This window comes from Lissotriton helveticus, chromosome 6 (genome assembly GCF_964261635.1).
Source record: "Lissotriton helveticus chromosome 6, aLisHel1.1, whole genome shotgun sequence".
Classification (NCBI taxonomy): Eukaryota; Metazoa; Chordata; class Amphibia; order Caudata; family Salamandridae; genus Lissotriton; species Lissotriton helveticus.
In genome coordinates, this window is record NC_136067.1 from 1101883717 (window position 1) to 1101911036 (window position 27320).

General features: G+C 48.3%; 1 protein-coding gene across 1 annotated transcript in view; it reads right to left on the reverse strand.

The window, feature by feature from the left end:
- NPHP1 (nephrocystin 1) overlaps positions 1 to 27320 on the reverse strand; it is a 695982-nt gene that overhangs the window by 279460 nt on the left and 389202 nt on the right. Inside the window, exon 12 of the mRNA XM_078648761.1 lies at positions 8370 to 8444. Within this exon, the coding sequence (XP_078504887.1) occupies positions 8370 to 8444 (75 nt within the window). The remainder of the gene's footprint in view (positions 1 to 8369; positions 8445 to 27320) is intronic.

Here is a 27320-nt window from a genome sequence, read left to right on the forward strand (position 1 = left end):
TCCCAAATGCGAAAATTGCGATCGCAAAGGGCCAGATTCTCAGAATCTGGCCCTTTGCGAGCCGACTTTACGTTGATGAATCTGGCCGTAAGTTCTGATGCTAATGATGAACTGTCTTGTCTATGGCAGGAACTTACTCATTAGAAATATCTTAGTTTCTCTCTTAAAGGTTGCTGTGTTTGGTATTTTTCTAATGTTTGGCGGAAGTGAGTTCCAGATTCTGGGGGCTGCTCCTGAGAAAGCTCTATCATAAGTTTTCTTCTTCCGGAAAATGGGCGGCCTCAGGACCAGCTCCTTGGCACTCCTAGCTGGTCTATTTCCTCCAGATACTTCGATTTTCTGGGCAAGGTATCTTGGTGTATTGTAGTGAAGCGCTTTGTGGGTGATACATGCCATTTTTAGCTGAATTCTGGCTTCGAAAGGTAGCCAGTTTCATGCTTTCAGGTGTGGTGAGATATGGTCGAACTTCCTCGATCCGGTGATAATTCTTGCAGCTGCATTGAGGCATGCTTTTAGTGGTGCTGTGGAAATTTTTGGTAGGCCTGCTAAGGTAGTGCATCCATATTCAATCCTCGAGATAACCAGTGATTGAACTGCTAGTTTGAGATCCGCCTTAGAGATGAATGGTTTCACTTTTCTAATGTAGTTCAAATGAAAATGGGCACTTTTTGCCATTGATTTGATGTGGGCTTTCATGTCTAGGTTCTCGTCGAGTGTGATTCCTAGTGATTTTGCCGAGTCAACTAGGGTAGGGGTGCAGTTAAGCGCGCCGTGATCACTTTGGACCATTCCTTCACCTCTGTGTGGTTCTTTGGTGGTGAGATTAGTAGGAATCCTACTTTTTGTGCGTTTAGCTTCAGATGATTGCTAGTTAACCATTGTAATGACATTTGTAAGGCCTCATTCATTAACCTGATGTCTTCCAGAGACGCGATCTTGATGTATATCTGCGTGTCATCTGCGTAAATGTGAAAGGATATTTTGGAATTTCGGAGAATTTGTGTAAGAGGTTCGACATACAAGTTAAACAGTGATGGAGATAATGTAGATCCTTGAGGGACTCCAATTGAGTTAGGACACGATGGTGAAAGTGATTGGTTGACCAAGAATCTTTGCGTTCTATTCTGGAGGAAGGATTCAAACCATTTCAGCACATTACCCGATATTCCCATCCTGTCATGGAGCCTGTTCAGTAATTTTTCATGATTTACCGTGTCAAATGCAGATGACAGGTCCAGGAGAATGAGTAGACATGTTCGATTGTGGTCTAGGGCCTGTAGAGCATCATGGACAATATGTAGGATCGCCGTTTCCGTGCTGTGTCCTGTTCTGAATCCAGACTGGCAGTCGTCCAGTAGCAAGAAATTGGCTATGTGTTGGCTCAGTTGTTTTTGTACACATTTCTCTATTAGTTTGGCCAGTACAGGAATGTTGGTCACTGGGCAAAAATTATTCGGATCTGCTGTGTCTGCTGTCGGTTTTTTGATGATGGGGACGACTTGACTTGTTTTTAGGCATTCTGGAAGGATCCCTTGGGATAGAGAGGTGTTTATAATTTTCGTCCATATAGGCATCACGATATGGCTGACTTCTTTCAGGCATTTTGATGGGAGTGGGTCATTATAGTGTTTATTAGGTTGGATATCTAATAGCGTTTTGGCGATGGTATTCTGGGTCCAATAGTTTGAAGGTATCCCATTGTGCCTTGTTTTTTGCCCTATCATCGTTAATTTTAGAGTTGGTATTGCTCGTTGAGGGTGTTTGGTTGTCAAGGTTATCTGCTACTCTCCTGAGCTCACTTTCAAATGTGTTGGCTTTGTCGGTGAAGAATGTTGAGAATTCTTTACAACTTAGTTGCGTTTTTGTGATTTCTTGGGCCAATTTGGCCAACTTATTGGATTGTTGTTTTAAGATCTCAAATAGTTTCCGTGGTCTGTTTTTGGCGTTATCCAGTTCTGATCTAATAAATTCCTTTTTGGAGTTGAGGATCTTTTTGTTGTATTCTTTTCTGATTTTTGTGAGGGATTTCAATTCGGGGGATGATGGGTGTTGTCTCCATTTTCTTTCAGCCAGTCTCAGCTTCCGTCTTTCCTCATTCAGTGTCCCATTAAACCATGGATTTTTAACCTTCTCTGTAACTCTTTTCAAATTTAGTGGCATGGTGGCGTTGACTATATATGTTATTGATGAAGTGTAGTGGTCCGTTAGATTATGGTCTGTACTATAACAAACATTACCAGAATACACCAATGTTTTAGGTCTCAGAAGATGTGATTAAGGATAACCCTACTGATGATGCCAGACTTTAACATTGCATTTCCCAGCCAACCATATCAACTAACAACCATATCATTACCGCTGCTCTGCCTTAGCATCAACTAAGTGTGCCTCTGTCTCAGCAGTCTGTGTCTTTTCCACCAGGTACTCCTTCCTGTCAAGTAGAAATAGACACCAGAGAGGATAACGAGGAAGAAGAGAAAGATGGTAAGGTGCAAGATGATACAGCGACTGACAATAGGGAATGAGATGACTATAACGATTCAGTTACAAAGGTGCCAACTCCACCCTTGGCTGACAAACCGCTGAACGATATCAACAGTTTCCACTCGTATTGGAAAGATCATTCAAGTATTTCAGGATAATGATCTCCACTAACTAATCTACTTATGTCCTCCAAATTGTCTGTAGCCAGCCAAGAAAATCCATTGACGAAATATTCATTACAGATTACATCTAGCAGCAAGGGCCGTAATTGTGCAATCGCATACAACTGTGCTTGGATACGAGCCAGACAACATGTACAACTGCCCTATTGACAGTCAGCAGTGATGCAAGCATCAGCAACTTTAGGACAACATAAACAGAGCACCCCTCCAAAGTACAAGCACAACCACCAAAGCTTGCCACACAGGCCACTCAATAAACCTATCCTTAACACTCTCCTACCTACATCTTGCTCTGTCCATTTTAACACCTTTTGTGCAGCGCTAAAACATCAAGCATTCCCAGTCAAATACGCCCTTTAACTAAAATACATGGGGCCAGATGTATGTAATTCATATTTACCGACTCTTAAATACCGAATTTTACCGATTCGGTATTTAAGAGTCGGTAAATATGAAGGGGGGAGATGTAGGTATTACAGATTCTGTAAATACTGAATCATTAAGATTCGGTATTTACCGATTCTGTAAATACAGATTCGGTATTTCCTATTGATTCCTATGGGCTGTGAAGCCCATAGGAATCAATGGGAAATACCGATTCGGTAATTACCGAATCGGTAAATACCGATTTTTGCAAGGGTGCAGGGGGTGTCACTTTGACACCCTCTAGCACCCCAAATACTGTCATGTGTGCCATGTGGCAGACAGACATGCCCTAAGGGCATGTCTGTCTGTCACATGGCACAGGTGTGCATGCACACATGTGCATGCACACCTGGATTCGGTATTTTACCACCCAATTGGATTGGGTGGTAAAATACCGAATCTGTAATGGCTTTGGGACTCTGAAGAGTCCCACCTACATATGAAAGATTCCGAATCGGTAAAAATACCGATTCGGTATTTTACTGATTCGGTAAATTTACCGATTCGGTAAATTTACCGAATCGGTAAAATATGCCCCCTACATGCCAAATCTTAAATACCGGTCGGTAACGGCCGAAATCGGCCGTTACAACCCGGTATTTTGGCTCCTACATCTGGCCCTGGATCACTAAGAGAAACCTTTACATTTAGGGCTATTGAAATCTGCTCTCAACTTGCCTGTACCTCTATGAGGTCAGACCTTCTTCACAAGGACCTGAACTGCCTTTAACTCCATATTGGCAGACCTTCTTCTCAAGGACCTAAACACCTCTAACAAGAAGGAGCCCACCAGAACTGGTGGAGCATCTATCTTCAAATTTCCATAGGAATGAACTCTGCTTGACGTTACACAATGCTACTATGCTAAATAATTCTCCATTAAATTACAGTGTACGGCAAACACCTCTTTTTGATTCATCCAAGATCCTTATATGCCTAATTTCCTAAAGATTACGATAACCATTTGGCAAAGGCTCAAGACGTACTCACCATGTCCTCCTTGAAAATGCTATGATTGAGTGCTCTCACTACCAACCGAACCTACAGACTAGTGGCAATGTGCTTATTAATAATGAATACCTGGGTCTTCACCAAAACGTCTTTAGCCCCTCTTTAAACGTATAGTTCCACATGCTTCCTGCTGAATCCCATCATTATGCCTGATGACCAAATTGCTGTAGAACTGCAACATAGAATTGCCTTTTTTGTACCTTTGAAAATACTCTGTTCATGCTCCCCGTTTGCTTCATACTTCCCATCAGGGGTTTCTCCACTTACAATCCCAATTGAAAATGGAACAAGCTTGTCACTCCTGACCTATCTTCCGTTTTATGCCACTATTTACATGAAAACTCACCTTGCCAAAATGTAGATACAGCCCCCACAATTTTCTAGAACTGCATTTAACCAATCCTGATATTTTAGTATGGTTGCAAACTACAATGTTCTCTACATTTGCAAAAGCCATTTAGAACATTTCAGACCTAGCTGTCCTGTACCAGGCAACCATGCCATGTCAAGTGTATCCGAAGATATCGCTCTCTTTTTGAACCCATTATAACGACTCTCTCTTGCCCAATATAACAATTCACCCACACCCGTAAGTTGTGCTTCTGTAGTTCCTGGTTTCCTTTTAACGGGCATGGTCCTTCAAGTGATTAAGTCTTCCCTACTCCATGGTCGCTTCATTATTAACTATATCCATTTTTGTCTTTGAACTTCTTAAATGAGCAGCCTGCCAACTACTTTGACAGTTACAAAAAGGGGGTGGTGATGGACAGAGTATCTGAGTTAATCAGAACACTCCTACCCAGTCAACAGATCAGGGCTTGATCCATCACCGTTTTTTAGCTCACTGCACCATCCCAGTTCAGAACCTGGCTATATGCAAATTAGTCTGTCCCTGGCCCAGTGCATCATGGGAACAGGGCAGACCAAACTACCAAGCCAATTCTTCACTGGAAAGGAAACAAGCTTCCGGGGACCGGTTTCTGGCATTACAGCCGTCTTCGGCCCGGCTTACTTGAATCCTGATGGTGCAATGAGCAAGGGACTCATGTCTGAGCATACCCTTCCACACTCATGGTGGCCAAAATAGTTACAAAAAGGGGGTGGTGATGGACAGAGTATCTGAGTTAATCAGAACACTCCTACCCAGTCAACAGATCAGGGCTTGATCCATCACCGTTTTTTAGCTCACTGCACCATCCCAGTTCAGAACCTGGCTGTATACAAATTAGTCTGTCCCTGGCCCAGTGCATCATGGGAACAGGGCAGACCAAACTACCAAGCCAATTCTTCACTGGAAAGGAAACAAGCTTCCGGGGACCGGTTTCTGGCATTACAGCCGTCTTCGGCCCGGCTTACTTGAATCCTGATGGTGCAATGAGCAAGGGACTCATGTCTGAGCATACCCTTCCACACTCATGGTGGCCAAAATAGTTACAAAAAGGGGGTGGTGATGGACAGAGTATCTGAGTTAATCAGAACACTCCTACCCAGTCAACAGATCAGGGCTTGATCCATCACCGTTTTTTAGCTCACTGCACCATCCCAGTTCAGAACCTGGCTGTATGCAAATTAGTCTGTCCCTGGCCCAGTGCATCATGGGAACAGGGCAGACCAAACTACCAAGCCAATTCTTCACTGGAAAGGAAACAAGCTTCCGGGGACCGGTTTCTGGCATTACAGCCGTCTTCGGCCCGGCTTACTTGAATCCTGATGGTGCAATGAGCAAGGGACTCATGTCTGAGCATGGAAGCTTGTTTCCTTCCCAGTGTAAGAATTGGCTTTTGTAGTCTGGTCTGCCCTGTTCCCATGATGCACTGGGCCAGGGACAGACTAATTTGCATACAGCCAGGTTCTGAAACTGGGATGGTGCAATGAGCTAAAAAACGGTGTTGGATTTAGCCCTGATCTCTTGACTGGGTGAGAGTATTCTGCTTAATTCAGAGACTCTGTCCATCACCACCCCTTGTTGTAAATAACTACTTTGACAGCACATGGATCACAAGCACATGCTGAGCTATGGTCAAACTGTTCACCATCCACTTTACTGAAAGGATTCTGTCTTTCCATTTCTATCTAACCCCACACCTCCATCTCCTGACTTGATAGTTAGGTCTGCATCATACTCATCCAGCTAGACTTAAAGGCAACATTCAACATCTAAACCACCTTCTGCCACAAAAACTGCCAAATCAATGCTAAAAGTATTTGATGTGTAAACCTAATGGCTGGCATCATTCCAATCAAACAATTAAGTGTGAGGTGCATACAGTTTTTGTTTTAAACATTTCATTGTTTTATTAGATCAATATGCCACAGTCATAACCAAACATTAAACTCCTTAATGTACACGGCTGACTTTTGTAGATCCATCAAAAATAACATCACATTCCATATATAATAGGTATAGGATGATTAAACTGTGGCTATTCTCCGAACTGCATAAACTTTCATTTGCAACACACACAACCTGATTGAAAATCTACAACTATGGAAAGTAGCATTGCCCATGTACTCAGAAAATACCCAGCTCTACCAAGGCTTCCCTGGCAATGACCAAGCATCTGGACGCCCTCAGAGCACCTTTCTTACCTTTTCCTAGATCTGAAACAAGCCAAAATTGAATAAAAAATCATATTACTAAAGAAAGTGAAGAGGCTAGTACTCTCAGTATAATTCCTGAAAAAAGCGTCCATCCTAAAAGGTTGTACAGCCTGTTCCCAGCGTTCAGGCTAAACAGATTCTCCCAGAACTAGACTTTGAATCACCAAACACCCCACTCTCAATAACACTCGCCCAATGCAACACACTCTACAAGGTCATAAACACACTGGTGAATAAGACCGACAGACAGCCTAAAACATATTCCTGGCATAGCTGATCAGGCACATGGCTACTACCGAAATAACAGGTCAATTCAAAGTTCATCACTGTAAAAAAAAAAAACTTGCAGGGAATCTCACCGGTGGGCTGTTTAGAAGCGATCATAGTCTAGAAAGGAGCTCTGACAGAGCTAATGCATTGCCTAAATAGAAAGAGGCATAAGGGTAAATCTTGAGTATCACCGTTTCGTTGTTACTAGCTTGGCTGCGCCGCAAGGCGATTCCCAGATATGTGCGTGAGATATTTATGTAGAACAATAAGCAACAAGTGACAATGTAATTAAAGAAAATATGTAAAGGCCAAAACAAAAATAAAGAGAAAACCGTAATCATACAACGAGAAAACCGTAATCATACAAAAAATGTCATAAGGTATGGGGCTGCTGGAGGAAATATTATGGTCTGGATATAATGGATAATACGAGTTAGACGTGCCTTAAGGAAATATCTCGGATACCACTATACAAAATGCACCGAGGGTGAATGTGGATTTGAACACAGGGGAAGCGAATGTTGCACCTGCGAGGGGGGAGGTGGGGAAACCCTACTACAATGCCCTAAACATCCTTAACCAAACTGTAAATGGTACTTTGAATGTATTACGGACATAATGATCTCCTTTAAGAAGGCTCGGTGGATACTGACTGAGCAACTATAGATTAGTTTTTGTTACTGTTTAAAGTGGAACAAAACAAGAAGAATATTTCAATAAACAACACTAACGTATTTCTGCAAAATGCCCTAGAATTTGTTTTAAAGATCACAAGCTTTCCTTTTTGGAAAGTGATACTCCAGCATTCTAACACTAGCTAAACTCCTGTAACTCACCTATTGACCCTGCCAAACATCTGGATGGACTCACGTATCCCCCTTTCCCTACCAATGATCACATCTAATTTATATTATTTGAATCTACTACAAGAAACGGAAATTAATGCATATAATACAAGATTAATCCCAATGACCAACAATAACCAATAACACAGAACTAACCACTAATTTTTGGGTGTGGAGCAGCGTGGTGCAACAGCATAAAGCACTATATCACTTCGTCTGGGGTAGTAAGTGCTAAATAAACACAATTACAATGAAATCCAGGCCTATTAGCTTTTCCAATGTTTGTTCTAATGTGGGTTCACAATTACACAGAGAACAGTAACGCTTGGAAAAGCAAGTCAGAATAATCTTCCCCACTTTTGCTTGAACCCTCTGGTTGCACAAGACAGATTTGAATGAATGCCTCAAGGTCATCGGTGGGTTAGCAAAGTTGAAAGATATTTGAGGTTTGGTTATGGATGACCAACACTACGCAGAAAGCACACAATTTCAGAAAAAAAATAAGGCAAACAGTCATATTAAACATCAATTTTCTATGTTTTGTGCATACCCGTGGCGAAAAGGTCCATGTTTTGGCATTTTTCGGTTGCCATGTTGCTCGGACAGTATGGATGTTACTCAGCACCTACAATGAAATACAAAACCAGTTAATATAGTATTATATTTCCAGTTCTCAGTAACATTTAAATGTGATCTATTTGGTTCCACATTACAAACCATTATATCACTAATAAATACATCAGTCCTGTCCTTTGTGCATACGGCTCACTCACAATTCATTGACTTCACACTTAATCGATAAATATGGACGTCTCAGTGATATCCAGATTTGAATGAGAAAATGCACCTTGTATCCTAACACTTGCAGTTTTCAAGTATAACTATTAAAATGTACCCAGAGGGCGGTGGTTACTTCAGTACCGGTGTGTTTATCAACCTATGTGTGAAAGAAAGCACGATTCAGAATGATGATGTTTAGTGTTGCGCATCCGACAAACCATGTTCTTAGACAAATAGATAATGCTTTATTGACTCTCCTAATGATGAACTTTAGAAAAATGTATCTGCATCTCCTGTGATAGCCCATCACATTTACAGGGAGAGTCTATGTATGGATTGGCTGTTACTCCATTGTGCACTTGATGTGAGAGGCAAGATCCCAAATCTAATGGTAAGAAATAGTCGCTTCGCAGATGGAAGGGTCATTACGTCCAGATATGCTTCTCTTTCTCCCTGGCATCCTAACCTACTGGCGAGGGCTTGTATGTATAATATGAATCATCGTATAAACTAGTATGTCGATTTCTGTATGCTCATGTGTCTGCTATTGTGAGACATCATCTGCTATTCAAATGGGTTCAGCTTGCTTTTTCTCTGCTGTGGCTGCTAAAATTCAAATGATGCAAAGCTCATGGCCAAAAAGGCAAAAGAAGCAACAAGCTCTAATTTGTTTTGAACTTGTAAGAGGGTACCCACAGAAGACAAACTGGAATGTTGAGGTGGGAAATATCAGATGCAACCTAAGCTGAAATGTTGGCTTAGGGCGCTTGCACTTTGGGGACAGAGATCACCCCAGGTCCATTGGGAAACACACCAAATCAATTTATTTTCAAAATCCACTTACCCACAGAAATTCGTCAGTGGGTATCAGGCAGTATGGCTACAGGTGGCCATGGTATAAGAGCAGCTCCTATTTTCTCTTGCTTGGATTTTAGCCAAAGCAAACATTTTTATTTGGCTGCCGAAGGAGAGCAAAAGGTCATTTGGTTAGGTTGAGATGTATGTTTATGCCCATGGATCCCCTGGAATTAGGCAAACCCAAATGCCTCATTCTTCTCCAGTCTGGCTTGTGCTTCAACTTGCCTCTAATCCATCTTGTGCCATCTTGTGCCTTTCTTCTCTCACAAATTTTTTTTTTTTAAAGTTTATATAAATTTTATATATAGTGCTATCCACGCCCGCAGGTATCAGATCGCTTTATATCAAAATGATCCTGAAAAATAAGAAAATAGGTTTACATAAAATACGAGACATATAGGTTTGTTATGAGCATAAATGGAGACTAAGATAATTGTTAGGCAATGAGGGAGGTTATAGTGTGCAGACAATTAGAGCAGCAAGCCAGACCCCTCCTCTCCTGAAAAGAAAATCTATTCAGAGGAGACCTACAAAATGTAGGACCCGTCTCGAAAAACCCCTGCAAATACTTTATTTGGCCTGGGAGCCTGTGTGCTTCCGTTCCAAGCTGCCGAGAGAAGAGGAAGGAGGAGAGGCGACGTTCACAGCAATACTTTGGCACGGAGACACTTTAACCTCACCTGACCAGGACTTCAGCGGCACTCATCTTTCACCGCCCATACCTCGCCGCACCCGCTCCGCGGGTGCTGCATCGCACCGTGAGGCATAGGGGAAACCGGAAAAGACACAGCAGCTGTAGGGCGGCTTCGGGTGAGAGGCGCTAGCGGGGCTGCGAGCGTGCAGGGACTCCAGGAACCAGGAGTCCCTGCGAGACCGTCTTCCAGCTTCCGGTCCGCTCTCCCTGCTGGCCCGCCCCCCGCCCTACCGAGGATTAAAAACCTTCCCTCACTGCCTTTCCTGTGGGACAGCAATACTTTGGCACGGAGACACTTTAACCTCACCTGACCAGGACTTCAGCGGCACTCATCTTTCACCGCCCATACCTCGCCGCACCCGCTCCGCGGGTGCCGCATCGCGCCGTGAGGCATAGGGGAAACCGGAAAAGACACAGCAGCTATAGGGCGGCTTCGGGTGAGAGGCGCTAGCGGGGCTGCGAGCGTGCAGGGACTCCAGGAACCAGGAGTCCCAGCGAGACCGTCTTCCAGCTTCCGGTCCGCTCTCCCTGCTGGCCCGCCCCCCGCCCTACCGAGGATTAAAAACCTTCCCTCACTGCCTTTCCTGTGGGACAGCAATACTTTGGCACGGAGACACTTTAACCTCACCTGACCAGGACTTCAGCGGCACTCATCTTTCACCGCCCATACCTCGCCGCACCCACTCCGCGGGTGCCGCATCGCGCGGTGAGGCATAGGGGAAACAGGAAAAGACACAGCAGCTGTAGGGCGGCTTCGGGTGAGAGGCGCTAGCGGGGCTGCGAGCGTGCAGGGACTCCAGGAACCAGGAGTCCCTGCGAGACCGTCTTCCAGCTTCCGGTCCGCTCTCCCTGCTGGCCCGCCCCCCGCCCCCCGCCCTACCGAGGATTAAAAACCTTCCCTCACTGCCTTTCCTGTGGGACAGCAATACTTTGGCACGGAGACACTTTAACCTCACCTGACCAGGACTTCAGCGGCACTCATCTTTCACAGCCCATACCTCGCCGCACCCGCTCCGCGGGTGCCGCATCGCGCCGTGAGGCATAGGGGAAACCGGAAAAGACACAGCAGCTGTAGGGCGGCTTCGGGTGAGAGGCGCTAGCGGGGCTGCGAGCGTGCAGGGACTCCAGGAACCAGGAGTCCCTGCGAGACCGTCTTCCAGCTTCCGGTCCGCTCTCCCTGCTGGCCCGCCCCCCCGCCCTCCACGCCCCCTATATCCTCCTTCATCCCTCCCGCAGCGCGGGACGCAGCTCGGGGCGAAGACCGGGCTAAGAGCGGGCCGTTTGAGGCCGTTCGAGGCCGTTCGAGGACATAGAGGACTGGCCTGGCCCACCCCCCTTGGTTTGTGTTTGCTAGCTTGCTTATTGCAATTACTAAGCACATTGTTGGTATTGTGATTCATACTTACTATGAACACACGGGGTAGCCGCAGTAAAACTGCCATGGGGCTGAGTAAGCCCAGCGGGACATTGGATGATTTTATTATAAAGACTAACTTGGCAATTGATGTTGAGATTACAAAAATGCAAAAGAGGGTGTCATTAGAGCTTGACGCTGCACGTAGGCTCTCACAGACCTTTGCCCATTCCAAAAAATCTTCTTTGGGGAAAATTGCGTCTGCTGTTTCGCCACAACATGTTTCCTGCCCACCCTCACTGTTAATTCACGCCGATATTCACCATGCTCCCCTTTTCCTTCAACCAGAGCCTATACCCATTCCAATTGCTGTGCCCCCTAAAACCCCCGAGGGAATCGTGCCCATTGGGCCTGGGACTGTCATTACTTTGCCCAAAATACCCGACCCTCCTCCCCCCGTAGCGAAAAATAAAAATAAAGAGGGACCAACTCTAAAAATAAAGAAAAGCTATGCGAGGTCTGCCTATGTCCGCAAGAAAGCTAAAATTGCAAGGTTGCAGTTTTTTAAAAATAGACGAACACTACCTACCACGGGGGAGATTACAGAAGCCATAAATTTGGATAGCCACCTAATAGGGGGGGTAATGAATACAGTAATCATAATGTACTCCCGGACCCGACTTTAGGGCCTTTTTCCACATATGATGAGAAACTTACAGAGGGAGGGCAAAGTAAGCCAGGGAGGGACAGAGACAAGAGGAGTGATGACGAAGATTTTCTCAAAACAGTTTGGGTCACATTAAAACAGTTACTGTCACCGCTGGAACTCAGACTGTCACGCATCGAGAACAATCTTTTAGAGATGGATAAGACCTTAGTCTCCCTGGCCACTCTTAGCCTGAAGCAACTGGAAGCAAGTTTTCCTCGCATCGCTGAAGGTACTCACCAGGATGGTGATGATGGTATTTATCCGGCCCCAGTGACTGACGTTAGTCCCCCTGCCCCTGCAACGGTGCCCCCTGTCTTTCCTCCACCTTTACCTAAACCCACCCCAATACCTAAACCCCGGTCTAAGCTTAATGCTCTAGACCTCTCCTCATCAAAACTCTCAATACCAGTGACAAAAGGCCCTGAGGACGTGACTTTACCCAAACCAGTCCCTATGGCTGCCAATAAGCCCAATAACATTTATATGCCTCCTATTGCATCTGTAGCCAATCAGCACCATGGTCGCCAGAATTTTCGTGGGGGTTACATTGATCTCCCTCCTGACGCCGGACCCTATGTTGTTGTATTGGCTGGTGCACCAGTACTTGACTCACATTCCATGGAGAACCAGTGGTCCCTAAGGAATAAGGTGATTCACTGGCTTAATGTCAATAGGCAGCTTCCTAACGCTCTTAGGAGTAGGGTACTAATGGTTAGGAGAGTGCCATGGGTGGGTCCTACATATAAATCCATTCCTGGCGACTGTATAGTGGTTTCATTCGCAGACCCCCACACAGCCCAATATATTAGTTCATGGGGCCCAGGTGATACTGACCAATCCATTGTCATTAGACCACTTACTTTTTTCTACCCTCCAAAACAGATTGTAGAGCCACCTGGGGCTTGGTCAATAGTTCGCAATCGAAGACGGAAAGGATACGGGGATGGTTGGCAATCTATTAACAACTGGTGGGAAGGAGCGCCCACTAGGAATAGGTTTGAGTGCCTGGATCAGGTGGATTGACTGGGAATGAGTGTTGCTCCAATTTTTACCAATGCCCATAACCCCCAAATGGAAACTGATCCTAGTGAAAAGTTAATGCTTAGATTCTAAGTTCCAAGTCACATTGGGCCAGACTTAAGCCCCCCTAAACAACAAGATCTTACTCCCCAGGTTGCACGACTGGTAGAGCCTGCACACTCGCAAGAGCCTGCACATTCGCAAGAACTAAAAGGCACAAAGGGGACTGGAGGGCCTCACCCCCAGGGATGTAGAAATCCAATGCACTCTCTTCTTTCCTGGAACGTAGCAGGCCTTGGTAGTAAGATCACCCACAAACCTTGGCTGGAGATTGTTCAGAAGTATGGCATCCTCTGTCTTCAGGAAACTTGGCTTACAGAGGAAGCCCACATGTTGGGCTATCGAACCTTTCACTCTCCTGCTGTGCCTTCAGCCAAGGGTCGTAATAAAGGGGGCTTGTGTACATATATATCTCGAATGTAGGGGATGTAAAAGTTTGTGACTTTCACTCTAGTCAGTATTTCCAAATTATATCATTTAAATGGGGCACTTCGCAAAGGGTGGTTCTTGTGAACTTTTATAATAACTTGCCAATTAGCGAAGTGGAATCAAATATGAACATTATGATCCATCATATCCACAAACTGAGAGAACAAGGTACAGGGGATCACATAATGTTGTGGGTGGGTGATTTCAACTGTACCATCTGCCCGTTTTGTGAGTTAGGTTTGTGCGGCCTCTCAGACCTCGGGGAGGATGGTCCCTTGCACTTCTCACTCACCAACATGGGATCTCTCCTTAATAATGTCATATTTACCTTTGACCTCACTTTTATCAACCAGGCATGCTCCCCCCGGTTCCCTTTGTCCCAACGTACAATGGAAGAGGTTGTAAAACCACAATTGATTTTGCGCTGATATCACCAACTCATCCCGATTTCATAACCTACTGGGAAATTGGGGATGACCCTATGAGCGATCATTATCCCATCACCTTTGGGGTAAAACTGCTGGGGGATAAACCACACGAACCGAGCAGGGTTTCATACCCATATGAGGTTACCCTAACCAAGACTAATGGGTACGCAATTAAATGGGAGAAAATGAATCCAACATCCTTCTTCCAAAACCTCCTATCCTCTTGTCCCACGGACATTCTTGTGTGCCTAGAGGAAGATACTGATCCAAAGAGCATTATGGCTGCTTTTTCTAACATTCAGCGTCATATAAAAAATGCACTTACTAGGAACTACAAGGATAATGGGAGGCATACCCGTGGGTGGTTTGACTCTAGATGCACATCGACACTGAAAAATTTAAAGAAAGCTCTGTCCGCTGACCCAAAAAATAGGGTCCAAATCCGCCAGGCGAGACAAGAATACAAGCTGGCTATTAAACAGCAGAGGGCGAAACTGAAGAAGGAGGCCTGGGAAGCCTTGGGGGAAGCCGCTAGGAATAAGGATAGCAATGCCTTTTGGAAAGTTATAAGATCTGTCTATAATTTAAGAGATAGAGATAACTCTGTGGAAGTAGCTATTACGGGTGAGCTGTGGGTAGAACATTACGGTAACCTCTATTCTAATAATATTCAGGGGAATGCCTCGAGCCCATGTAGGGCGATTTCACCTGTAGATAGTATAACACAGGGTAACCAGCTAATTGTCTCTCCAGCATCTCCTTACCCGATTGAATTGGTATTTACTACCTCAGAACTTGAAGAGGCCCTTAGGGAAAGTGCCTCAGGTAAAGCCCCCGGCCCTGACCACACCCCAGTGGATGTTTATAAATCTGAGCCGCATTTTTGGGTCCCTTTGCTTACGAACGTATTAAATATGGGAAATAAATGCGGGTTCGTATCCACCTGGTCGGATGCGATCGTGGTCCCCATATTCAAAAAAGGGAACAGGGACGACCCTGCTTGCTACCGTCCAATATCGTTATTGGACGGACTCATGAAAGTCACATGCAGGATACTTCTCAAGAAAATACAACACTGGGAAGAAGAGAAAAAGGTCATCTCGGAGTTCCAATATGGGTTCCGGAAGGGACTAGGGACACTTGAGCAATGTCTAAACTTGTCCCTATTAGTCTCTAAGTACACGCAGGCTAAGAAAGGGGACCTATTTGTAACCTTTGTCGACCTCAGCTCCGCATTTGACTGTGTGGATCACGCGCTGCTTTGGTCGACGTTGGAGGACATTGGGGTGGACTCAACAATTCTCACATTCATAAAGGAATTATACAGAGATGCAGGGGCCAGAGTAAGGTTCGGGACTAAGGGGGAATGTTCTCAAAAATTTGCCATAAATAGAGGAGTCAGGCAAGGCTGCATACTCGCGCCATTGCTTTTTACCTTTTATATAAATTCTATTGCTGAGAGTTTATTAACCCTGTCAAGCGATTATCCGGCTGTCAATGGTAGGTCCGTACCCATTCTTTTATATGCCGACGACGCGGCAATCATGTCAAGGACAAAAGTAGGCTTGCAGAGAGCAGTAACCGAATTCTCATCTTATATGGGTAAAAGAAACCTGAAGGTAAACATTTCGAAAACTTTTTCAATGTCCTGCTCTCAAAAGACCAATAGACCCCCCATGCTCAATATTTCTGGACCAGCAAAAGATTGCTATAACAGACACATTTTGCTATCTGGGAATTGTGTTTGATAGGCGGGGAAGGTGGAAACATGCAGTATCAGCAAGGAAACTTGCTTTCACTCGCGCCATAGGTGCTTTACGAACCTTCGCAGGCAAAATTGGGGGTAAACCCATTGAAGAAATGATACAGATTTACCGGGCAAAGTGCATATCCACGGCCACGTATGGCGCTGGTCTCTGGGGCTTTGAGAATGTGTCCTCTTTACAAATCTGTGAGAACATTTTCATTTGTTATCTGCTGGGCGTATCAAAAACCACGTCGACTTTTATGACCCACATTGAGACTGGTGTTAAATATCTTAGCGACATCATAAAAATATCACCATGTCTGCTTTGGCATAAGATTTGGACCAATGAGGAGTGCAAATTGAATAGAAACCTCATTAAAGACTGCATGGGTCTGGATGGTGTAGCAAAAATCAAATGGCTGCGACATGTACAAACGATGTTCTTTAACATTGGACACCCTGAATTTTATGATGACCCAGAGAGTTTACAAAGCATGACTAGGCTGGCCCTTAAAAAATCACTAATTACACATCTGGAAAGTGCAAGATGGGATAGGGAGAAACTCAAAGGTACAATCCTAAGTTATCAGCAAATCACCCCTATTGAGGGCTTACAATCGTATCTTGGGATTGAAATAGCACCCTACCCTCGCATGCTCCTGACTAGGCTGCGCCTAGGGATTTTCTTCCGCATGGTCACTTTACCGAAACAGAATGACTGGACCTCGCTGAAACTAATATGTCCATGTGATGACCATTCAATACAAAGCAATATTCACATCATGTTCTTTTGTAATCTGTATATTAGCCCCAGGAAACTATTTCTTTTACCACTACTTAAGCGCTGGGGGATAAGAACTTGTAAACTTGCATATCTGAAACTATTGCTTCTAGAAGACGCGGATATTATCTTTGCTGTTTCTTGCTTTTTGAAGTCAGTGATGAAATTTAGAAATTCAATGTGTTAAGTAGTACATGTCAGTATTGACCAGCGGAATATGAGACTCTTTGTTTAATGATCGCGTGCAGATTTTAAATTTTAGAGAAATGTTTTACTATTTTCTAAATTTGTTCAAACTGTTTTTTAATTTTTTGTGTATAAATTGTACCTGTATGCTTTTATGATTTTCTTGATAAATCGAATAAAGCTTATACTTACTTACTTACTTAATACATATCTAAAGAAAGGTATAGATAGTGCTTTGCCTCCGACAGTTCAAAAAGGTGCACCTTCCTTGCTATGAACTGACATCCAAACTCAATATATCGGTGTCAGATCTATAGTTCTTTAATTTCGCCAAAGTTAAGCAAGGACACCACAAAAAGTCTTGAACACTGGCTTCACAAAAGTCAAGAAGAATTACGGCATTCTGTTGACCTTTTTAGCAACAAGGTATCTGAGACTAGCTTGTCCCAAAAACTAGATAAAGTCAGTTAGTGAGTGCAACATGTCCTACATTTCCTGCAGAACATAAACACAGACTTGTCAGCAGAATGGTACAAATGTGTCAAACTGTGTATCTACCTCAAAACTATATGGATGGCTTCTAGAGCGCCTCCACCAAGTCTCTTTGGGTCTCCTTTTTTACCTAGGTATCCAGACACTTGATGGCTTTCAGTGAATTGGATAAAACAGAGTCAGCGGGTCGTCACACTTTAGAACTCCAACATGTTTTCCACAACACTGTACTGCATTGTTTCCGCCAGAGGGTCCAATGAGAGTTTACCAAGTACTTCTGGAGCTACAAAAGTGACAAAGTGGTGGCTGCCCCAAATGTGCACAACGCAGCAGGTTCAGAGGAGTCGTATTCCTTCAGAATACAATATGTCAGAATCAACTAGAGGGAGGTCAAATTATGTTCCCATATGTCTCACATCATTAGCCGTAGGATCTCCCTCCGCAAAGTTCACCAATGAACCACTGGTCTTATAACCAATTCAGGGGTACAGTGTTGAATCCACGATTTCAAGATGAGACATCTTTCTTTTAGGTCTGTTCTTTTCAAATGAGATGAGGTCATGAAGCTGGACCTGTGAGATGCTTACCTGCTGCATTTGGAAATGGGCATTTTGGGAGGTCATTTGCCTCTCCTTTGGCATTTCCTTCATGGTACATACCACTGTAAAGATACTCACAAGTAGTTATCCAGTGGAACATGAAATGCATCAGGCTTGTGATGTAGATGTGGTTGCTTTTAATGTACTAATGTAAGCATTTGAATTAAATAGAAAACATTCCAACTCAACTGGCAAACCCCACACATGTGGGTTTGCATGAATCTGAAAAATTCAAACAAATTGGCTTAGCAAAACCTTCCCAAATAGTGTCTAAAGCATACAAAGAAGGAATTGCGGAGATGACCTGCCTCTTAAATGTTCTATATAATAAATGTGACCCGGGTACTTGACCTGCTCTGGAGTTTCCGTTAGACAAGCTTTCCAGGCCCCTTCCCTTTCAGCTTCTCTACAACCTCAAGAGGAAGGCAAAAACGTATGCTATGGGGGCACACTATAACACAAACGTGTTTAAAACTGATTTAACCAATTGAGGTGACATAACACGCTTGGCATGATGTTGGAGTCTTTCCAATGTAGTCAACCATTAGTCATCAATAAAGGTATGTAAACAAATGTCACTGCACATGATGTTAAGTTTTTGTGGAGTACCCATACCCATGTCCACATGTAGCTGTATGGTTTCATGGGCATGGATGGAAAAATGAACGAATGCAAGGACAGGTATCAACTGTGTAAGGGGATTGTGGATAAATAGAGGCATCAGAGTGTGACTCAATGGACAACTAGACAGCTGTAACGATTAATTGGAGGGTGCAAAGCTGGATATATGCATGAATAAAATACCTGCATTGATGGATAGAGAAATGCCTGGACGTCGGGGAAGGGGAGTTGGATAGATCAACACCTGGAAAGGAGGTAGTAGCTGAGCAAACGTTTACAAGTTAAAGCATGGAGAGATATTTGAAGTTGATCTGTGAACAGGTTAAAGGATGAATGCTTTGAAATGAGGGTGTGAAGGGCAATTGTCAAAACAAGTATGTGGGTGCATGTCTAAATCTGAATGGCATATGAATGGGAAAAAGGATGAATTGAAGGCTAAGTGCCAAGAACTGAATGTATGGATATAAAAGAATTTGGGCATGGAAGGAACAGACAATGGGTGTGAATGGAATGGAAGAATATGTGGGAATTAATAGGAGAAAAAAGGCGTGCAAGGCTACTATTGGACAGAATAATATATGGGCTAGGTGCATGGATAAATTAATGAATCTATGAGTGAGCATGGAGAGCTAAAGAGATACAAATGTGAAAGGGTGGACAGATAGATGTTTCTGTAGACTAGGGTGAGGTTGCAGTGCGGGCTGGCTGGATATATGCATAAATAAACAAATGTATGCACCGATAGTTGGTGAAGGCTTACAAAGGAGGTGGTTACTAAGCACATGGACAGGTGTAGGGCTAAAAGTTAAAAGAGAAATGCAGAGACGTACGTGGGTGGATAGATTAAAAGATAAATGCCTAGAACTGAGGGGTGTGTGGAGAGATGTTCAGAAAGGTGTTACTGGATGGATGTCTAGAAGTAAGTAGATGGGCATATGGCTGGAGGAAGTCTAGAAGAGAGCTCAATGGAAGGATTATTGCCTAGAGATGGATGGATGGATGGATGGATGGATGGGTGAATGAAACAATGCTTGTGGTCGGATGGATGAATGTTGAGGGATTAAGGGACGAAAAGTGAATGTACAGATATGATTGGAAGGATCATTAATGGTTATAAGGTGGATGGATAGCTGAATAAATGAACAAATGTTGGTGGAGGGATAGTTGATGAATGGGCTTTGGTTGTGGGACAGTAACTGCACGACTCCACTTAACTGCATGACTGAAGGACCCACTTTTTAGGTCTCGGCAACGAGAACTATTGTCGCCGAGTAAGCTCGCAAGGGAGTACAGAGCGGTGCACGAGCCGACCAGGGTCTGTGGACGCGCACACACAAAGGCAGGCAGGCAGGCAGGCACACACCAGACACACACAGACAGACACACGCACGCACACAGACAGACGCACGCACGCACGCACGCACACACACACACACACACACACACACACCCTCCCTCTCTGCCCACTCCCTCTCTGCCGCCCCCCCCCTCTCTACCCCCACTCACCGGGCTCTTTCCCTCTGCAGCGGGTCAGTCACAGCAGCAGGCAGGCTCGGTGTCTTCTCCGGCGATCTTCAGCTGATGTGCACGCTCACGCTGCGTCTCCTGCGCGCCCACTACGCTGTTTCGTGCCCGTTGATCCTCAGCTTGTGATTACTACTCCTTCTAACCCGGATTCTAAATTACTATTTCTTGGTTCTCTAACTCCACTCTGTTGATTCGTAACAAACTGATATTCAGCACATTTCACAGTCTCGCTTTTGCTTCTCATAAATACAATAAGATTATTTTAAGCAATGTCTACCCTTCTTTTGGTTCTGTGCCTATTATGCTTCGGACTATAGAGTTTTAGAAAGTGTGGTGGAAGATTCCATGATATCAGTGGTGTGCACAGTGCAGAGTGAGTGTGCAGAGTGCAGAGTAGTGAGTGCAGAGTAGTGAGTGCAGAGTAGTGAGTGCAGAGTGTGAGTGCAGAGTGTGAGTGCAGAGTAGTGAGTGCAGAGTAGTGAGTGCAGAGTGCAGAGTGTGAGTGCAGAGTGTGAGTGCAGAGTAGTGAGTGCAGAGTAGTGAGTGCAGAGTAGTGAGTGCAGAGTAGTGAGTGCAGAGTAGTGAGTGCAGAGTGTGAGTGCAGAGTGTGAGTGCAGAGTGTGTGTGCAGAGAGTGTGCAGAGTAGTGAGTGCAGAGTGAGTGTGCAGAGTAGTGAGTGCAGAGGAGTGAGTGCAGAGGAGTGAGTGCAGAGGAGTGAGTGCAGAGGAGTGAGTGCAGAGGAGTGAGTGCAGAGGAGTGAGCGCAGAGTAGTGAGTGCGCAGAGTAGGGAGTGCGCAGAGTAGGGAGTGCGCAGAGTAGTGAGTGCAGAGTAGTGAGTGCTGAGTAGTGAGTAGTGAGTGCAGAGTAGTGAGTAGTGAGTGCAGAGTAGTGAGTGCAGAGTAGTGAGTGCAGAGTAGTGAGTAGTGAGTGGTGAGTGCAGAGTAGTGAGTGCAGAGTGCAGAGTGTGAGTGCAGAGTAGTGAGTGCAGAGTAGTGAGTGCAGAGTAGTGAGTGCAGAGTAGTGAGTGCAGAGTAGTGAGTGCAGAGTAGTGAGTGCAGAGTAGTGAGTGCAGAGTAGTGAGTGCAGAGTGTGAGTGCAGAGTGTGAGTGCAGAGTGTGTGTGCAGAGAGTGTGCAGAGTAGTGAGTGCAGAGTGAGTGCGCAGAGTAGTGAGTGCAGAGGAGTGAGTGCAGAGGAGTGAGTGCAGAGGAGTGAGTGCAGAGGAGTGAGTGCGCAGAGTAGTGAGTGCGCAGAGTAGTGAGTGCAGAGTAGTGAGTAGTGAGTGGTGAGTGCAGAGTAGTGAGTAGTGAGTGCAGAGTAGTGAGCCAGCAGTCCGTCAAGGATGAGTTCGTCGCGGTGTCTCTCGACTCCAGGATACAACTGCCTTCCTGTCCTGGGGCGGCCTCAGTTATAGGTCTGGCGCCCTTTGATGTCCGGACCCTCGCTCTTGGAGGTCGGGAGGTCTGGGATGAGGGAGTCCAGACACCCAGCAGGGGGGTGGAGCCAGCGCCCGAGGAGGCTGGGGGTGCTCGGCACCTGGCGGGGGAGAGCCATCGACACTTCTTACTCCCATTGACCTGCCAAGTGGTCCGTTCACCTCCTGGGTGGAGGGTGGTGCCGGGATGTCGGGGCCTGGCCAGGCCCAGGGTTGGGGTCGGGCTGAGGCCGCGCGGCCGCGTGGTGCCGTGTCCAAGATGGCGGCTGGGCCGGGCAATGGTGCTGACGGTGGCCCGGGCCCTGTCCTGCGGGGAGGGAGCGAGCCCTTCATGTGGCCTGTCCAACATGCGTCCCCCCCAGCTGAAGGCGGGGAGAGTCACCCATCTTCTTGGGGACTTTCCTCGTCGAGGCGGAAAAAGCGGGACAGGCCATCCGCGTTGGCGTGGTCTTGGCCAGGACGATGCTCCACAGTGAAGTCCATCCCCTGCAGGGAGATGGACCATCGCAATAGTTTGGGGTTCTCCCCCCGCATCTGCATGAGCCATTGCAGGGGCCGATGATCTGTCTGTACCCGGAAATGGGTTCCGAAGAGGTACGGCCGGAGCTTCTTGAGGGCCCATACCACTGCGAAGGCCTCTCGCTCAATGGTGCTCCAGCGCTGTTCTCGGGGCAGTAGGCGTCTGCTGATGAAGGCCACGGGTTGGTCCACTCCTTCGGGGTTCAGTTGGGAGAGGACGGCCCCAATACCATGGTCGGAGGCATCGGTCTGCACAATGAACTCGCGGCTGTAGTCGGGGGCCTGGAGCACCGGAGCGGTGCACATGGCGGCCTTCAGCGTCTCGAAGGCCGCGTGACAGTCGGGAGTCCAGTTGACTCGTTTTGGGTTGTTCTTAGACGTGAGTTCCGTGAGGGGCCCCACAATGCTGCCATAGTCCCTCACAAACCGCCGGTAGTATCCGGTGAGCCCCAGGAAGGCTCGGACCTCTGTTTGTGTTTCGGGGGTTGCCAGGACTGGATGGCAGCTACCTTGAGTTGGAGGGGGGCCACCAGACCGCTCCCCACTTGGTGTCCGAGGTAGGTCACGGACCCCTGGCCGATTTGGCACTTGCTGGCCTTTATGGTGAGGCCGGCCTGTTGGAGGGCCTGCAGGACCGCTCTGAGGTGGTGGAGGTGGTCGGCCCAGTGGCGGCTGTATACCGCGATGTCGTCCAGGTAGGCGGCGCTGAATTCTTCGAGGCCCGCCAATACCTGGTTCACCAGTCTTTGAAAGGTGGCTGGAGCGTTCTTCATGCCGAAGGGCATCACTCTGAAATGGTAGTGTCCGTCCGGGGTGGAGAAAGCGGAACGTTCTTGGGCCCTGGGGGTGAGGCCGATCTGCCAGTAGCCCGCTGTCAGGTCAAAGATGCTTAGGTAGCGGGCTGCCCCCATGCGGTCGACTAGTTCATCTGCTCGGGGGATAGGGTGAGCGTCGGTTCGGGTGACCGCGTTCAGCCCCCGATAGTCGATGCAGAATCGGAGCTCCGGCGTGGTGCCCGGTGCCGCGGCCTTGGGGACCAGGACGACCGGGCTGGCCCAGGGACTGTCCGAAGGCTCGATGACCCCGAGGGCGAGCATCTTGGAGACTTCTTCTTGGATGCATGTACGTACCCGATCCGGTACTCGGTACGCCCGGTGTCGGACAGGAGGACTGTCCCCCGTGTCCACGTCGTGCAGGCACCAGGAGGTGACTCCGGGTGCGAGGGAGAACAGGTTTGCGAACGGCAGCAGGAGGGCCCGGCAATCTTGACGCTGCTCTGGGATCAGGGCCTCGGAGAGTCGGACCCCGTCCACCGAGCCATCTCTTTCCCGAGTCCTCAGTAGGTCAGGGAGGGGCTCGGAGTCTCCTTCTGTGCCACTGTCGGTCGCCATCAGCAGGCTGAGTTCTGAGCGCATGAAGTGGGGTTTGAGCCTGTTGGCGTGGAGAACCCGGAGGGGGTTCCGGGGGGACTCCAGGTCGATGAGATAGGTGACGGGACCCCTGCGCTCGATCACCTTGAAGGGCCCCGTCCATTTGTCTTGCAAGGCACACGGTTCGATGGGGGACATCACCCATACCTGCTGACCCGGTTCAAACTCGATGGAGGAGGCATGTTGGTCGTACCACTTCTTCATGTCCTCTTGACTGGCCTCCAGATTGGCTTTAGCGATCTCCCTGAATTTCCGGGTCTGATTGCGGAGGGTCAGGAGGTATTTGTAGACGTCCGGAGGGTCTTTAGGGGGGCCATCTCCCATTCCTCCTTCACTAGGCTGAGAGGCCCGCGAACGGGGTGTCCGTACAGGAGTTCGAAGGGGCTGAAGCCGAGGGACTTCTGGGGGACTTCTCGGTAGGCGAAGAGGAGGCACGGTAGTAGCACGTCCCACTGGCGGCGTAGGGGTTCTTCCAGCCCCATGATCATCCCCTTGAGGGTGCGGTTGAACCGCTCGACTAGTCCGTTCCCCTGGGGGTGATAGGGGGTGGTGAAGCGGTAAGTGACTCCGCACTGCTGCCAGAGGGATTTCATATACTTTGAAATAAAGTTCGTACCCCTGTCGCTGACGACTTCCCGGGGGAAGCCCACTCGAGAGAAGATCCCCATCAAGGCTCGACCCACTACTGGGGCTGTTATCGTACGAAGGGGGACCGCCTCAGGATATCGGGTAGCGTGGTCCACCAGGACCAGGATGAAGCGATGCCCCTGTGCTGTTCGGGGGTCCAGGGGCCCCACAATGTCTATTCCCACCCTTTCGAACGGGGTGGTCACCACGGGGAATGGTTGTAGGGGTGCCTTGAGTTTGCGGCCGCTCTTCCCGCTGGCCTGGCAGGTCGGGCAGGACCGGCAATGGTTGGAGACGTCATTTCTCATTTTGGGCCAAAAAAAGTGAGTCACCAGGCGGTGGTAGGTCTTGTCTTGGCCCAGGTGCCCGGCCAGGGGGACATCATGGGCTAGGTTCAACAGGAAGTCTCTGAAGTGGAGGGGCACCACCAGCACTCGCCCGGCCCCCAGTTCTGCGATTTTCTGTTCGCTGTACAAGAGATCATTGTCCCAATAAACCCAGTGGGCCCCGGTGGTGTCTCCTTGGCTCTGGGTGAGCGCTTGCTGTCGCAATCCCTCGAGGGAGGGGCAGGTCTTTTGCTCCTGCCGGAATTGTTCCTGGGTGGGCCCCCCTTCTTGACGCCACTGAGCCAGGTCGGGAAGCTCGGGGGGCTGTGGGGACCCCTCTGGGGCGGGGTCCGGGTGGTCGGTCTGGAGGAAGTCTTCTTCTGGAGTGATCGAGGGCGGAGGTGCTGCCCATTCTGGTTCTTCTGGTCTAGGGATGGTGCGGGTGGCCATGTACCGGGTGGTTACGCACGCCCAGTCCGGGAGACCCAACATCCCCAGATGCTCTCTTCTTTCCACAGCGGCCCACGGGGAGCTCTCGAGATCGTTCCCCAGGAGGCAGTCTACGGGGGCATCGTCACGGACAGTTACTTTCAGCATGCCGGACACTCCTCCCCATTCGAAGGGGACGCAGGCCATCCGACACAGGCTCTCCGAGTTATCTGCCGATCGGACGGGGCAAAGTACGTTTGGTAGGATTTGTTCTGGGGTCACCAGGTGACAGCGGACGGCCGTCACACTGGCCCCGGTGTCACGCAGGGCCTCGGCCTTGCGCCCATTTATGCTCACCCATTGGCTGTACTTCCGAGTGTTGGCGGGCAGGGGAGTCCGCGGGACCATGTCTCTTCCTCCTAGGCATGCCAGGGTCATGGCGGCGGGTTCCCACTCGAACTGCTCCGACTCATAGGTCTCCGTGTCTTCGGAGACTTGTTCTTCTCCCAGGGCGGCGGCCGCCATCTGGCGGGGCCCGGGGACCTGGTTCTTCGGGCAGGTCGGGTCACTGGCATAGTGGCCGACTCGCTGGCATCGATGACACGTCACGTTAGCTCGGAACCCCGGGCGCATCGGGGGGTTTCCCCGGCCTGCTGGGGCCGGGGTGGCGTTAGTGGGTGCGGCCGGGACGGCGTCTCTGCCCCGGCCCGGGCCTCCTCCTCCTCCTCGGGGACGATGATGACCTTGGTTGGTTCTGTTCTGCTCATTCGGCCAACTCCGGGCCACTCGGGTGCTCTCCCACCGGTCAGCCTCGGTGGCGAGCTGCCGGGGTTCAGTCAATTTACTGTCGAGGAGGTGCTGCCTGAGCTCGACGAAGCAGTTGTTGGAGAGGTGCTCCCACACAATGAGATTGAAGAGTTGTTCGTAAGTGGTAACGTTGTTACCCTTGATCCACCCCTCGAAGGCTCGGCTGAAATAGTTCACGTATTCCAACCACGTCGTACCTGGGATCCGGGTGCAGTTGCGGAACCTCTGGCGGTACATTTCGGGTGTAAGTCCATATCGACTGAGGAGGGCGGCCTTCATGTGGTCATAGGACGTCATTTGATGGTCCGGAAGCGGCAGCAGGGCATCACGACCCTCGTTGACGAATCTCCCCCATAGACCGGCTCCCCAGTCACTTCGAGCGACCCGGTGGGCGGTCATGGCAATCTCATAGGCCTTGAACCACTGCTGTATGTCGTCGTTCCGGTGATATTCTCGGACCACATCCTTGGGGATGTGGACCTTCTGCTCGGTAGGACCCGGGGAGTGCGGTTGCTCGGGCACCCCTAGGTTTTTGTTCAGTTTGCGTATTTCTATCTCCGCTAGTTTGCACTCGTGCTCGTATGCCAGTCTTTTTTCTTCGAGGTCTCTCTGTCTCTGTTTTTCCTCTCGCTCTTCTCTGAGCCGTAAGTGTTCTAAGTTTATTTTTTGTTCCGCCAGTTTCAATTCTCCGTCTAATCTGAGTCGTGCCAAGTCTAACTCGTGTAATCTATTTTTTTCCCGCTCTTGGATCTCTTCACGGGACGGGCCTGTTCTCCGTTCCTCCGTCCGGGTGGTGTTGACTTCCGGGGCTGCGGGTCCCGGGGGGTTGCGGTATATGTCTCTGTCCAGGCCTCTAGGGCGTTTTTGAAGTCTTCTTTTGTGCTTAGCCCGGTGGTAGCAATGCCTAAGTCCATGCAAAATTGTTTGAGCTCTCGGTGGTTGTATTCCTCCAGCTTTTCCATCTGGAACTTCTCCGCCGATCCGCTCTCTTTGGTCGTCATTGTGGTTTTAGTCGTAGGGTGAGTTACTGTCTGTACGGTACGCGTTGGTTCGGATCGCGCCGCTAGCCACCAATGTTAGACGGGGACCTGGAGGGTCGGCCGAGCACAGTGATCGCACAGACAGGTAACTTCCCCCCCACAGATGGACACCACACAAAGATCAGGGTAACACCTTTTATAGGCACTTCTGGTAGTAGTGTGGTACGATACAAGGCGATTAGGACACGATGATCCTCTCAATTCTAGTCTCTAGTAAGGAAAGGGGGTAGCGGGACAGTCTTGGTACCCACGGGTACGGAGGTGTAACGGTGATAGCTCACAATCCTCGAGCTCGGTGTTCGGATGGGTCAGACCGCGGCAGCGCCGGCAGGTCCCGAAGAGGTCGTAGGGGGCAACGGGCCGCGGCAGCGCCAGCAGGTCCCAACGAGGATGAAGGTTACAACGGGCCGCGGCAGCGCCAGCAGGTCCCACGAGAATGCAGGTTGCAACAGGCCGCGGCAGCGCCAGCAGGTCCCACGAGAATGCAGGTTGCAACGGGCCGCGGCAGCGCCAGCAGGTCCCACGAGGATGGAGGTTACTACGGGCCGCGGCAGCGCCAGCAGGTCCCAACGAGGATGAAGGTTGCAGAGGGCCGCGGCAGCGCC